General features: G+C 39.2%; 1 protein-coding gene across 2 annotated transcripts in view; it reads left to right on the forward strand.

Moving 5' to 3' along the window:
* Positions 1-2,523: 2,523 nt before the first annotated feature.
* The window catches only part of LOC117303397 (von Willebrand factor A domain-containing protein 7-like), a 33,941-nt gene continuing 21,081 nt past the window's right edge, over positions 2,524-15,383 (forward strand). The window contains exons 1-5 of one of the 2 annotated variants that reach the window (XM_033787579.1): positions 2,524-2,969; positions 5,444-5,642; positions 6,123-6,245; positions 13,483-13,701; positions 15,042-15,123. In XM_033787579.1, the coding sequence (XP_033643470.1) occupies positions 2,955-2,969; positions 5,444-5,642; positions 6,123-6,245; positions 13,483-13,701; positions 15,042-15,123 (638 nt within the window). In that variant the 5' untranslated portion in view covers positions 2,524-2,954. Of the gene's footprint in view, positions 2,970-5,360; positions 5,643-6,122; positions 6,246-13,482; positions 13,702-15,041; positions 15,124-15,383 lie in introns of those variants that run through there. The other variant, XM_033787577.1, reaches the window with a different exon arrangement.

Here is a 15,383-nt window from a genome sequence, read left to right on the forward strand (position 1 = left end):
ACCGTGTAAGTTTTATGTTAATCTGTGATCTTAACCATTTTTGTTTCTTACCAATTCTGTAACGTTCCTTTAACGTCAGTCGGTTACATCGTGGAACGTCAAGACTTAAGATTAAGGCCCAATTTCCTGAAGCTATTAAGCAGAAAATACAAATTAACATGGCCCAATTTCACAAATACTGTAAAAATACAAATTTGCTAAAGCGCAGACAAATCTTGCGTCATAGAAACTTGTTACCAGCCAAAATTCCATAACTGGTGCCACATTCGTTTGTTTTGCTTAGCATATATATTTGCAAAGCAGTGTTTGCTGCTTAACAGCTTAATGATGGACCCTGGTTCGGATAATAGCCATTATTTAGTTTACGAAAATATATAGAGTAGTGACGGGTCCATTTTGTTTGGTTTGACCCTTTTGTTTCAAAATGTAAACCTATGTTTTTAAAAGTTTGTTTAAGTTTGCCATTCCGTTTTACGTGTATATGTTTGCTTTTGGATCTCTTGTTGCAGAAATACGTTAAATTATTTATTTTACGTGAATTTTTTTTAGGTATTGTTAGGTAAACTGCATTTATTACAGTGCTGAATTAAGGGATATGTGATGTAGTATAAGCCGACTGGAATTGTTCAGTTAATGCCATTTTGTTTGCTAATGAGCCCCAGGTTGAAAATCTGTATAATAAACTGATCCACCTCTGACTTTTTGCAATGAGTATATTTCTACAACATTATTAATATGATCGAATTTTATCCGATTCATTTATTTGTTTCATTGGTTTTACTCCCTAGTTTCAATGAAAGAAATTTACACAATTTGAGGTAATTTTTTGAGTAATAGATCAGGACCCAATGTCGTAAAGCTGCTTATAAGGACGAACTGTAGCTAAGCACAGAAAATCATGCTTACCAGAATCTAGTTACCAGCCAAACTACCATGTCACATATTACATGGTACCCTCATCCTGCCCATTGCTACTTAGCAGACAATACTGTTAAACAATGTTATACAAGAGTAAGGCAACCAGTTAAACTATAAGTGTAACATGTACAATTTGTGACTGGTCCTGCTCATTTCTTATTTGCAGAAATTGTTAAGCAAAATATGTTTTCTGCTTTTAAGCAGCTGTATGAAATTGGGTTTCATTTTATGTTTTTAACACCATGGTGGAAGGGAAGTTTTTTTCTTCCTCCTTTTGTGATTCCGATTTGTTGTTTTTGTTGTTTTTGTTCCGTTTTGGCCTCGTAGACTGGAATTAAATTCCAAGTAAATTTGGAAAATAGTTATCAAACGGTTCTTATTGCTTGGTGTACAATTATTTACTAACGAATCCGGGTGTCACAGTGTCCAGAAAAAAAACCACGTTTTACTCTTTACAACTGTAATCTGCGCCATATTGGATTAGAAGCGCGCCATTGTAAAAACTACTAAACTCTTAAGAAAAGGGATTAATAGCACAACAATCGCAGCCATACAAATTTGATCCGTAAAGGGGAGGGGGGGAGTGATCCATAAGGAAATGACATCAGCGTTTATGCATGGACCAGAACTGCAAGAATTAGAAATGAATGGCGACTACATGAGGAGGGCTACATCTTTAATACACTGGATAAACACAGCCTAAATGAGGGTGCGTCCGATTAGCTTCCCCGTGTCGACCCCGCGGTGCTCACTCAGGTGAGCCTCTGACAAGATCACACACGCGCTCTGGTGGTGACGCCATGCACCTCGGGTCACCCCAAGTGACCCTCTCCACAAACAGGGCAGACCCGGGTGAGCTCCTGGAATGACGTCAAAGCTATTTGAACGCACCGGGTACAGACCGCGGGGTCGACCCAGGGAAGCTAAACGAACGCAGCACCCCGAGGGACATTCTAAAGACCTGGGTACTCCATAAGGAATTTTGTATACAAAGTCTATGGCAGGTTCTTAACTAATAGGGACAAAGGAAAGAACAAAAGATTTCCCCACAGCATAGGGACCCACAAAAATAGAATGTGTTTGTGTCCAATGGGTTTCTAGTATTCAATTACGTAATGAAACATTCAAACTTAAAACTAGTGAGATGCCTCTATAACAATTATCATTGTCAAGTTCTTTCAGAGTCAACAGTGCGGGCAGGTGCAGCAGAGGCGTCAAATGATGGCGTGAACTAGAAATGGACAACTCCCACTACACTCATGTATGCTCATGTTCGATAGGCCTACCTTATGGGCACAAGTTTTCGGATGCAGAATACAGTGCAGATTTTGATGTTAATTATGTGTATCTATAGACGATGTGACCTCTGACGTCACACTAAAAAAAAAAAACATGCTTCGCGCGCATACCGCCGGGCAAAACCTTTGTGTTTTGGCAGCCAGCTAGAAAGTGTACGCAATCTTACTATGACGATACGCAACTCAGTGCCCGGCGAAACATGACGTATATAATGTTTTGTCAACATAGGGCGTTTTGAATGTAAACATAGGTCACATCGTCTATAGCACACTAAGTTCAGGAGTTATCATCATCATCATGTCGGTTTTAAGCTTGTTGTCCAGTCTGTTCTGGGTTGACCTGCTTTCTCCAAATGGCTCTCCTCCTCTTAAGCCTGCCCGTCAGGTCCATTGCCAATTGCGTTGACGAGTCGATCCAAGCAGTTGCATGTCACTGGACACACAGCTCTGCCACGTCTTGCGCGCGGTCGGCCAACGGTGTGGGCTCATCCACAATATTGGGCCTGCCCACATTATTTGGATACTGGTCTTTATATATCTTGATCTGGGAGCAGACATTTCGTCAGCTGAATATGGACATCCGTCGACAGCCGCATCCTTGTCTAGATGCTGAATAGACTTTGACAAGTAGCTGAATAGATGTAGATGTAGATTGATACAGCTGGCAATTAGAGAGGAAATAGAGAAGCAGTGAACAGACCACCAGAGCTCGAGTCCCGTGTTCTTAACCGCTATGCCATGACACGCCACAAGGTATAGTAGGTACAAACATCACATGACAGGTATACATTAAAGACACTGGACACTATTGGTTATTTTACTCAATATATCATATTTATTAGCACAACAAACTTACTTAAAGTCACCTGGAAATAGATTTGTTTTTCTTTCAAACATAGGAGTATATGCTTACGAACAATAGCACAATTTTTTTAGTAATTGCTTGTCAGTTTAAAAAATATATAAAGTTGTTTGGGAGGCTGATTCCGCCTACCCCTTTTGAGACGTCAATCGAGGCAGACTTTGCCTGCAATGCGTATAGTAAACACACGTGCAAAGTACATGTACGTCCAAGTCGTGAGTTGGTACGTTTCCAAAAGTGTTTTTCTGCATTCAGCAGCAATACACCTGGGCGACATTGCCGGGAAAACCAAAAAATCTTTTTTTTTTAATCGTACAAACTCACGACTTGGTCCGTACATTTGCTTTGCAAGTGTGTTTACTCTACGCATTGCAGGCAAAGTCTGCCTCGATTTACGTCACTAACAGCGCCCTCTCGGGTCGGAGTCTACTCTTAAATTTGTAAATAACATAAGAAATAACTTTTACAAACCTTAGTTAACTGTTTATTCACATTCCACTCATCAAAACACATATGTAAGTGGCAAAAGCTTTATTTTGAAAAAATACCACGTCCAGGTGACTTTAAAGATAGTGGACATTATTGGTAATTGTCAAAAAACCAGTCTTCTCACTGGGTGTATCTCAACATAATTATGCATAAAATAACAAACCTGTGAACATTTGAGCTCAATCGGTGGTCGAAGTTGCAAGATAATAATGAAAGAAAAAACACCCTTGTCACACGAAGTTGTGTGCTTTTAGATGGTTGATTTCGAGACCTCAAATTCTAAACTTGAGGTCTCGAAATCAAATTCGTGGAAAAATACTTCTTTCTCGAAACTATGTCACTTCAGAGGGAGCCGTTTCTCACAATGTTTTATACCATCAGCCTCTCCCCATTACTCATTACCAAGTAAAGTTTTATGCTAATAATTATTTTGAGTTATTACCAATAGTGTCCACTGCCTTTAACGAGAAATGGAGTGCTGTTGTAGGGTATAAAACATTCCCTCTGAAGCAATGTAGTTGTTGAGAAAGGGTTATAATTGTCACTCAAGAGTCAAGATAATAACGGTGTTCAGCTGAAGCCTTTTATCACGCATCTGAAAGCACACCAAGGTGTGCACCAAAGGTTTTTCTTTCAATATTCTCTTGCAACTTCGATGACCAATTGAGCAAAAGGAAAAGTTTCCGTATTTCCAAAGGTGTACAGTTCCTTCAATGCCATCCAAGTTAAACACAAAGTGTAAGTTTATTGTTCAACAGCCCTTATAGACAATTCGTACATCACTACTTTGATTAATCATTGAACAACTCTGTGGAAGCCAATGACCTAATCGACTCTCGTGTTTTGATGTGTCGAATCATGTTGGCACCGAACCAACAACTCAAATAAGTTGGCAAATGAAAAAGCAGCACCCTCAACACTGGCAACATGAAAGTCATTTTTTTTCCTCTGTGCCGAAAAGTAATTTCCTGTTTCAGACGGGAAGCTCCTGCCAAATCCTGTTTTTCAGAAACTGTTGCCAGTCAACATTGGAACACTTTCTCCCAGGATGTGAGACTGGGATTTTAACCCCATTTATCATGATGTGAAAAGAAAAACCCGATAAATCAAATTGAGTTGCGAATAACATGACTTTTATGAACTCCCTGGAATGTGTTTTTGAATGGGTTTTTTATTTTCAAAGCTGAATCTGTTACAAAAACTGCAGCTCATCTTTACACCTTTGCCACTGTTTTTCAGGCAGTATATATTTGGTATTTAGAACCCAGTTTTACCGTAAACGCAAACCTCTGATAAATCTAAACCTTGTGTACCCCATCGCAAGGGGTTATGTGCATCTTTTCTTAAAGTCGCCAAGTTGAATTTTAAGCTTTCAACACTTTTCTTCGCCATGTTTTGGCATGGATCCTTGGTTGTTGTGGTAAAACATTTTTAAAACTGCATCTTTAAAGATGCAGCCTTTAAAAGTAACAGCATTCTTGGTTCCACATCTCTCATGGTGTTCAATGAGACAAACGTTGAAAACACCACCTTGGAGAAAATGCGCTAAACCTCCCTTATATCTCAATTTGCCCCCAAGCGGGCTATGCCTGGACCAATGTCAAGAAACTTATAAGCACTTCCCGTCATGTTGTTATGTTCGTCTGTCACTCCATAACTTATTTGAATCATTCAGTTATTCCGTGGGGGTGTCCCTTTCCACTCAATTTGAAGGCGTTTCCTTTGGCCCGTGACTGTTTCTGCACATGTTGTCTAGCACTCACAGAAATCGTGAGCACTATACGAAACAAAAAACTACTGCGCCACATCAACATTATTCAACATGGAACCAATGGTTATGTTGCATGTTTTGATCTCTGTGTGTCTGATCACCCAGGGCGTGGCGTTCTTGCCGAGTCGTACCGGCATAACGCTCCCAGACACGGACTATACTCTGACTGACATCACGGTGGCTGGGATTGTCCGGGTTGTAGCGAGGTACTTCGAAGACAGTAACCCGGACCGGTATAGTCCCGGGAACTTGACGGGCCTGGACCCACTGACTCCTTCAAGTCTGTTCCAAGTTCACTATGGAGGTAAGTAATTCTGATCCTGCTATTTGCTTATTTTCAACATAAGATATTATACCCATTTGGACATCTTATAGACCAGTATTCTTACTGAGTGTATCCCAACAGCATAAAGTAACAAATCTGTGAAAAAGTTGGACTCATTTGGTCATCGAAGTTTTGCAAGAGAAATAGTGATAGAAAAAACACCCTTGTTGCACAAATTGGTGTGCTTTCAGATGCCTAATAAAAGGCTTCGTGACTGAAGTATTTTAACATTCGAGTGAGAAATGATCTCTTTCAAAAAAAAAAAAAAAAAAAACTGTGTTACTTCAGAGGGAGCCGTTTCTCACAATGTTGTAAACTATCAACAGCTCTCCATTGCTCGTGACCAAGTTCGTTTTTATGCTAACAATTATTTTGAGTAATTACCAGTAGTGCCCAGTGCCTAATGTATTTACGATGTTGGTATGCTTTAATTCTCTTGTTTTGCTTTTACCTATTCAGATTGTGCGTCCTTTGACAAATTTGACGGAGCGATCGACACGATAACAAACCACAATATTCGCATGGCCAGGGTGTTTCCCAACAAGGCAGAATGGCATTTCAATGGCAATCAGATCAATGCAGGTTTGTATACAATTAATATGCATTTAGTGTAAAAGGAATTCGAGCCCAAGTAGAAACCCTTCGTTAGAAGGGGAAAGTATGCTACCAGGTAGAGATGGGGCCTATAACGAAATAGTTTTTAGTTTTTTCACGGCCCAATTTCATAAAGCTGTTAAAGCAGAAAATACTGCTGGAAATTTGTTTTTGCTAAGTTAAAATTGAGTGGGGCTCCAGCCATCCATCTTTTTATAAACTAAACTAAACTATGAAATATTAATGAACAAAAGGCATCAATTATGAAATAAATGAGTAGAACTCGGTTAAGCTTTGCTTCTGAAAATTGATATTTTTATTTTTTTGTTTTCCCTAACAGGCAAAGAGGTTTCCGAAATACTTTATATGAAATATTAAACTATGGCTGATATCCAAACTGCATAAAATAAAACATGAATGATTCCCGGTAGAACTATCAAAGTTTTGTTTTTAAGAACAATGTAATTTTTTTTTTGAACCCTTGTTTAATGTAATATCCAAAATGTAATAGTACTTTAAAGTCAAGATATAAGATAAGTCATTATTTAACATTTTAAATAATTACAAAACATTAAGGTGTTTCAATGGGGTATTCTCTACCCCATGGCACATATTATACCTTTTATAAATTATTTAAGTGTTGCAATGGGGTATTCTCTGCCCCATGGCAATTTTTAAAAATAAATTAATTAGATATTGCAATGGGGTATTCTCTGCCCCAGGGAACATATATCTTTTATAAATTAGTTAGATATTGCAATGGGGTATTCTCTGCCCCAAGGCACATTTTTCCTCTATAAATTATTTAAGTGTTGCAATGGGGTATTCTTTGCCCCATGACAAATTTGTTTTGTATAAATTATTTAAGTATTGCAATGGGGTATTCTCTGCCCCATTGCACATTTTTATTTATTTATTATTATTTAAGTGTTGCAATGGGGTATTCTCTGCCCCATGGCAAATTTGTTTTGTATAAATTATTTAAGTATTGCAATGGGGTATTCTCTGCCCCATTGCACATTTTTATTTATTTATTATTATTAAAGTGTTGCAATGGGGTATTCTCTGCCCCATTGCACATTTTTATTTATTTATTATTATTTAAGTGTTGCAATGGGGTATTCTCTGCCCCATGGCAAATTTGTTTTTATTATAAACTATTTAAGTATTGCAATGGGGTGTTCTCTGCCCCATGGCACATTTTTTTCATTTTTTAAAAACAATTATTTAAGTATTTCAATGGAAGTGCTCTGCACCCACTGAACATTATTTATGAATACATACAAGTTGTTGCTACAAACATATTTGAGATAATTTATTTGGTAATTTACTTATGTACAAACCCGTAGCCAATTTATACTTATTTGGTTTTCATTTTTTTGTATACTAAATGAAGATGTTGTTTTGAATGCAATACCGGATATGAGTAAGCTCAGGTCGCTGCGAAGGATCTGGTGATTTGCATTGATCACCAAGTTGTTCTAGAAAGGGAACTGCTCCCAACTTGCCGATGAAATAGAGAACCCAGCCGAGTTGAAAAATATCACTTTGGGTCGACTGGGGCTTTGCATTATCGACCATTTCAGGGGCGATATGGCCATGGAACCTGCGATATTTTTTCTTCTCGTCACTTGTTAGAACATAGTTTCTTGGGGTATTCGTTGTTGTGGCCACGCCTACATCAATAACATATGCACGCCAGCGATGTGTCGGAGCGTCATAGGACATCAAAATATTGTCCATCTTGATGTCATTGTGTAGCAGCCCTTCAGAGTGCATGTGTTTGATTCCATCCACCACGTTCATGGCAATGGATCTCCAATCGGCCGGGTCTAAGGTCAAACGTCTAGACCCCTCAAGAGCCTCACCTAATGTCAGACACTTAGCTAATGCTTCATCGCCAATGAACTGCATGGCTACCGCCCTAAACTGACCAACTTCTATAGTTCCATGCAAGTTTGGGAAACTATCGTGTTCAGAGAGAAGGGACAGGATTCGAACTTCTCTATCCACAGTGTCTTTATCTCCAGTTGGTACACATTTGACAGCTACGGGTTCATTGTTGTAAAGCATCATCAAGACACCTCCATAGGCGCCTTGCCCAAGTACAACCTTACCCTGCGGAGGTGTCTTAAGATCAGACAGCTCAATGGAAGGAATACTTATTCCTTGCAAGTAGTTATCTAAAGCTTGGGTCACAGGACTGAGAAGTTGTTTGGGCTGCTTTGGTGATTGTTGTTGACTTGCAGAACTTCCCTGAGAGGATGTTGTTGAAGCTGCTGCGGCTCCTGCTGGCAATGCTGCTGCTGCAGATGGTTGTGGTTTTGGTGTCTCGACCTTTGGTTGATGTAATGGAACTGCAGACTTAGACTCTGGGGCTGCAGTTTTTGTCACTTTAGATGGTGGTCTTGAAAACAATGACGTTGTTGTTGCAAACGAAGAGCTTGTTGGTGCTAATGCAAAAGCTGACCTTTGTGCTCTGGGTGTCTTGCATTTGGTTGTCGTCTGTTGTTGGCTTGGTGATTCCACTACCTTTAGAACAGAAGCTGCTGCTGGTGCTGCTGTTGCAGCTGTTGCACAAGTTGGTCCTGTCTCTTTTTCTGCTGCTGGTGCAACTGCTTTTGGCACAGCAGGTGCTGTTGGTGCTGCTGTTGCTGCTGCTTTACCAGTTGATCCTGTCTCTATTGCTGCTGCTGGTGCAACTGCTTTCAGCACAACAGATACTGTTGGTGCTGCTGTTGCTGCTGCTTCACCAGTTGATCCTGTCTCTATTGCTGCTGGGTGTGCAACTTCATTTGTCACAGCAGGTGCTGTTGGTGCTGCTGTTGCTGCTGCTTTACCAGTTGATCCTGTCTCTATTGCTGCTGCTGGTGCAACTGCTTTCGGCACAGCAGATACTGTTGGTGCTGCTGTTGCTGCTGCTTCACCAGTTGATCCTGTCTCTATTGCTGCTGGTGGTGCAACTTCATTTCTCACAGCAGCTGCTGTTGGTGCTGCTGTTGCTGCTGCTTTACCAGTTGATCCTGTCTCAATTGCTGTTGGTGGTGATTGACATACCTTTCCTTTGGTTGGTGTTAATGTTGCAGTAGCAGACTGCGTTTGTGCGTGGACTGATCTTGTCGATGCCGGCACGATTGACGCTATAATTGTTGCAGGTGCAGATTTTGCTTCTGTTTTAGTCTCATCGGCTGTTTTTGCTTCTTGTGTTGTTTCTGGTGAAGCTGTTGTCGGTTTGTTGGCGGGAAGTTGTGGCAGCTTCCTTTGCAGAGATTGAGGTTTCTGCTGTTTGTGTTTTTGCTGCTGCGGCTGCTGCTGCTCCTGATGTTGCTCCTGCTGCAGTTGCTGGTGTGGATATTGATGCTGCTGACAACTATCCGGTTGTAGGTTGGATACTGAAGGCGTTGCCTGTAACTGATTTATTTGAGTTACAATTTGAGAAGGGGTGATCTTGCCTTCCAGGCAGGAGTACATCGGAGGTTGTGTTGCTCTTGTTGAACTCCACACGGGAGCAAATTGGCACCTGTATCCAAACTTGCTTCTCAGAGTCGCTGATGGCGATAGGGGTGTTTCAGACCATGGTGTCTCCAAAAGATCCGAATGTATTTCGGACGAGTAATGATGCTCAAGGTGGAAACGGAGAGATGTCCTCCTGATTAAAAATAAACAAGAAACAAAGTATTTTATGATGGATTTTGCAAACGAAGCATTTTGCTCAAGTTTAAAACGGAGGAATATGATCTCCTGATAAATGTAAATATGAATGAAATTATTTCATTTAAAGTTGATTTAAAAATGTATCACCCATAATTCCACAGCACTTCATGTAAATTAAATATTATTTTACAGGAACAAAAAAGATCGAAGTATTTTATTGTCATGATAAAATGCATGAAATTTGTTTTCCATTTGTATAAGGAGGAAAAATAAGCACAAAAGCAGCATCAATAAAAAGTTACAAATTTACAGAAATATGTAAAGAAAGCCATCAATTTTTATTTGATCAATTTCTAGTGATTATTAAGACAGTGTGGGCCTACTTACTGTATCCCATGGTTGGATAATGGCATCAGAGTATGAGGCTCGAGGTACATGTACAGATGAAGCCAGTGCTGTATTGAAAAAAACAAGATAGAAAGTTGTTCTTACGTAAGAATGACGACCCAAAAAATTTAAGATCCACTTCAGCTGTTGTATTGAATGCCCCACGATCACGTACCAATGTAGGATCTAAAGCTTTTGCTGCAACTGGGCCAAAATGCTGGAATCGTCTCCCCCAATCTGTTCGTTAAGCCAATTCCCTGAGTTCCTTCAAATCCCAATTAAAAACCCACCTCTATCCTAAGTTACTCTAGATTGTATCATTGTTAATTGCATTGTTTTGTCTGTAAAGCATGTAGTTTATCTTTTGTTTTTGTTGCTATTGTATTTCGTTAGCGCTTTGTATCGCTTTTGTAAAAAGCGCGATATAAGTAAGGTTATTATTATTATTATTATTATTATAATCATTGAATCAACTATTATCAATCAACCAATCAGTTTATTTTCCACAGTAACAAAATCACAATATCAGCTGGTGAGAATAAATAGAAATAAAAATAGATAAATGATTGAATAGACAAAGGTTCAATTCAATTAATTAGTTAAAGTCGACATTTATTTGATACTCTCTTCTCAAGATATATTGTTAATGTACGAATATTACACAGATAAGAAAATTAATAAGCACAGAGATTTATATTTAGGGGAAAATAATAGTTTAAAATGTGAACCAAAATAAAGAGAGTATGAGGCTGTCAGGTTAAACTAAGACTTGTAGAAGACAGCCTAGACAGACAAACTTCAAACAAGGAGACAAGACAAACAGGTATAAGAAAACAAAGCAAAAACCCTGGGTTGCTATGAGATAAATATGAACAAACTAGCAAATATTTACAGATATTTTAAACTGCCGGATTTTTTTGGGCGAAATTTATCTTCGATGCAAAATTCTCCTGAAAAACGGCACCACAATAGTGCCATCCACTGAGATCAAAACATAAAGTTTATTTGCGTCTCTTTAAAACATCTTTGTTTAATAGATGGAAATTTGCATCGGTGATCAAGAATATTAATCTTGCCTCTATAGATACCGGACAATCTTGGTGATTTAGTTGGTAACACACTGCTCTTGAAGTACAAAAGGTGTCGTGGGTTCGAATCCCGCCCGAGTAATGATCGGTGTTTATGGGGAAAAACCCCACAAATCTTTATTTTACTAAACATTATCTCATTTTGTTTGAAATGTTAAGTAGTTATTAAATAGTTTTAAGGATGAGACTCAGTATTACCGTAATCAAATTTATTTATTTATTTTCCAACGAAATGTTGCAACAACTCAGATTCCAAAAAATTACCTGACATGTCCCCGCCAGTTCACCGCAATCAACGCAAGTTTCTTCCCCCAAGAAACCCATCTCTCTCCGTACGTTCCATACCTGTTTTTGTACAGATTGTAATAAATATTTCAATGGTTGTTCCTCTTTCAAAATGCTCTCATGTCTAAAAGGGCTAAACTCAACTCAATTCAAGTCAACATTTTATTTCATACTACTCTTCTCATACAAGATATTACATAGATAAGCGAAATATTAAGCATAGAAAATGGAGGGAAAATAGTTTATATACGTAAAACAAAATAAAGAGAGTTATATGAGGCTGTCGGATTAAAGACAGTGGACAATTTTGGTTATTACTCAAAATAAATATTAGCATAAAACAAGTAATGGGGAGAGGTTGATAGTATAAAACATTGTGAGAAACAGCTCCATCCAAAGTAATGTAGTTTTCGAGAAAGAAGTAATTTTCCACAAATTTGATTTCGAGACCGCAGAATTAGATTTTATGGTCTCAAAATCAAACACCTGAAAGCACCCAATTTCGTGTGACAAGGGTGTTATTTCTTTCATTATTATCTCGCAACTTCGACTACCAATTGAGCTCAAATTTTCACAGGTTTGTTATTTTATGCATATGTTGAGATCCACCAAGTGACAAGACTGGTCTTTGACAATTACCATGAGTGTCAAAGGTCTGTAATAGTAAACTTGCTGCTACAACCATGTAATAGTTCTCTTTTGAGGGACTGTTGGCTCTGAAAAGAGCCGTGTATATAAAAGCTTAAAGTCAGGTATTTTTATGTAACGTCATCACAGTAACTTCTGAAGTTTGTATCGATTAAAACTCAACTAACCTGTCCGCCGCAATCGGTACAACTTTCCCTCTTCCTAGGGAAGTTCAAGTGAACATTCATAACATTCATCTTTGAGTACTGGATTGAGGAGAGTAAAAGAACACATTCAACCATTTGTTTAAAATACGACCTATGAGAATGTGGATAAAACAAACTAAGCTCTAGAAAGAAACAAGAATATATGCTATCCCTTCACTTGTTTTGTTTCTGAAGAAGCTCCAGTTTGGATCGAAAGCTTAGGCCATCTACCCTACTCATTATAATAATTATAACTATTGGATATTATTATTAACATTTCTTTTTGAGTTCAGAATCTGTACGTAATCGAGGAGTAGTTTTGTTCAAGCATTTTTTTTTAAGCCATCGTTGAAGTGTTCTGAATTGAAACACTATACTTATGTAAGATAAGTTTATAGTATTACCATACCAATATCAAAATGGAAATTAGTTGTCTTTGACATGACCCGCACACAATCAGGAAAACTTTCAAACATTCTATACAATTTCATATCACGTTAAAAAGAAACGAATAATAGCAAGCAAAGACTATATAATAAAGAGGCATGGTATCAAATACTTACTTGGAAAATGATCAAAAAACGTCTGGTTCTTCTTCACTATAAGTCGTCTCTTGATTTTCACAATTACTGACTCGCTAATCGTTTATCTCAGTTCAAATCGCTGTGAAAGCTCCAAAAAGCACTTGTGTTTTCACGTAAACCTGTGAGTGGTGTGTTTGTATTTCTGTGTTGTATGATGGTCGTAAACATTAAGACCGCGTGCACCAAAGCAACAGAAGTCAACATTCCCGCCAATGTGACGTCACAAACAACTTGGAATGTTTGATAGACCTCTTGCGTGCAGCGCCGTATAGCTGAGAGGTGCGCGGCACGCGTCATGCGCAACTTTTAACCAATGAGAGGTCTTGGGTCTTCAAGACCTCTCATTGGTAGATAGTTGCGCCAACACTGTGTTTTCTTTCTTCTAACTTTCAAGGTCATCAGAAAATGATGGGCATTCGCAAACGCATTCTAGATGTGCTAACCGTTGGAGACGAGAACGCACCAGACTATGACGTAGCTCGCATTAACTGCGGCAATTTCCTTCATTTGGCGCACAGTTTCTACTCGAACACCAACTGGATTGAGCTGAACAGGTTCTATGCAACTTCAAGAGAGGGCGATCCAGAGGTCATTACACCCTCCAGAAATCTTGGTAAGGCAATTTGATGGGTCACCGTGGTCCAGTGGTTAGAATGCAGGACTTGCAATCACAAGGTTGTGGGTTCGAATCCTACCAAGCTAATTGCTTATTTCAAAATGACTGGAATAAGTATTGTCGTATACACAATGGGTGCGTTCGTTTAGCTTCCCTGGGTCTGCCCCGGTCTGCCCCGGTACGGTACGTTCGAATAGCTTTGACGGGGTTCAGCAGAGTCAGCACCCAGTGCCCTGCTTGTGGAGCGGGTCACTTGGGGGTGACCTAAGGTGCATGCCGTCACCACGAGAGGGCGAGTGTGGTCGTTCGATTAGCTCTTGGCAGGGGCTCACCCGAGTGAGCACTGCGGGGTCGACACAGGGAAGCTAAACGAACGCACCCAATGAATCATAATTTCTTGACTGGTGCAATTCATATAGACGTTAAAACAATGTTTTCTTTTGGCTGTTGCACGCTTGGTCCCCTTCCCTTGAGGAGTTTACCGAGTTCCCTTGACGAGAAAATCATCTTAACAAACAAAGAAAACAAACAGACAAACAAGACCATAACACGGCCAATCGGTTAAGAGCACCAAACACCAGCCCTTGTGTTTCTAATCAGCGTAGTGTGGGTTCGAGTCCTGGGCGTGACACTTGTGTCCTTAAGCACGTAACCATTGTTTAAGTTTCTATGGTGTCCGTTTGTGAATTTGTGTGGACGGAGATGTGGTTGGTACCCTGCATACGTCACCTCACTACGCGAATGGGTTCGACATTCCTTGATGATAACACTATGAAAATGTCTTATTTGTTTGCTTTCTCAGTAAGGTATAATAAACTGCATATTCTGCAGTTGTTTTAAATCTGACTGTGGTACAAATTTGGGCAGGAACACGTTGCCTTGGATCGGTCGAGTTGGTCTTTGAAAAGCGTTTGTAACGGTTTGTTATAAAATGCATATGGTTAGAAAGATGTTGTAAAAGTAGAATATAATGATCTACACAAATATGCCTCGAAATTGCGTGGTTTTCCTTTTACCTCGTCGACTTACGGTCGTCCATTTATGGGAGTCAAAATTACATGGCCGATCGTGTTTCTTCGCAACGTAAAAGGAAAATCGTGAAATTCCGAGGCATGTTTGTGTTCTAATCATATGCATTTTGTAACAAACGGTTTCAAGCGCTTTTCAAAGACCAACTCGACCGATCCAAGGCAACGTGTTCCTTTAAGTCTGATTGTGATTACAATTGTGGCATAATTCGGCATGAAGTTAAATAAAAAAAATCCATGGCCCTGCCTTTAAGTTTATTTTTCTCTGTACTAACTCAGGCACTTTTTAAATTCGTCTCTATATTATAGGTATTAATGCGAACTTAACTTTTCAAGAATGTCCCTCGTCTGTGGAAGTGTGCCGGAACTGTGTGGGAGGATCGGCTAACGTGTGAGTTAAGAATCATGATAAAAACACTGGCTGAGTAGTTGAACAGCTATTTTTTCTGATTTCTTGTTTTCAGTTTCTTGTCATGTTTATTTCACAGCAGTTATTAAAGGCGGGGTGTACGCTTTTACTCCACAAGATAATGACTTTAAAGGCTGTGGACACTATTGGTATAATTACTCAAAATAGTGATTAGCATAACGCCGTATTTGGTAAACGAGTAATGGGGAGAAGTTGGTAGTATAAAACATTGTGAGAAAAGG

This window comes from Asterias rubens, chromosome 19 (genome assembly GCF_902459465.1).
Source record: "Asterias rubens chromosome 19, eAstRub1.3, whole genome shotgun sequence".
NCBI lineage: Eukaryota > Metazoa > Echinodermata > Asteroidea > Forcipulatida > Asteriidae > Asterias > Asterias rubens.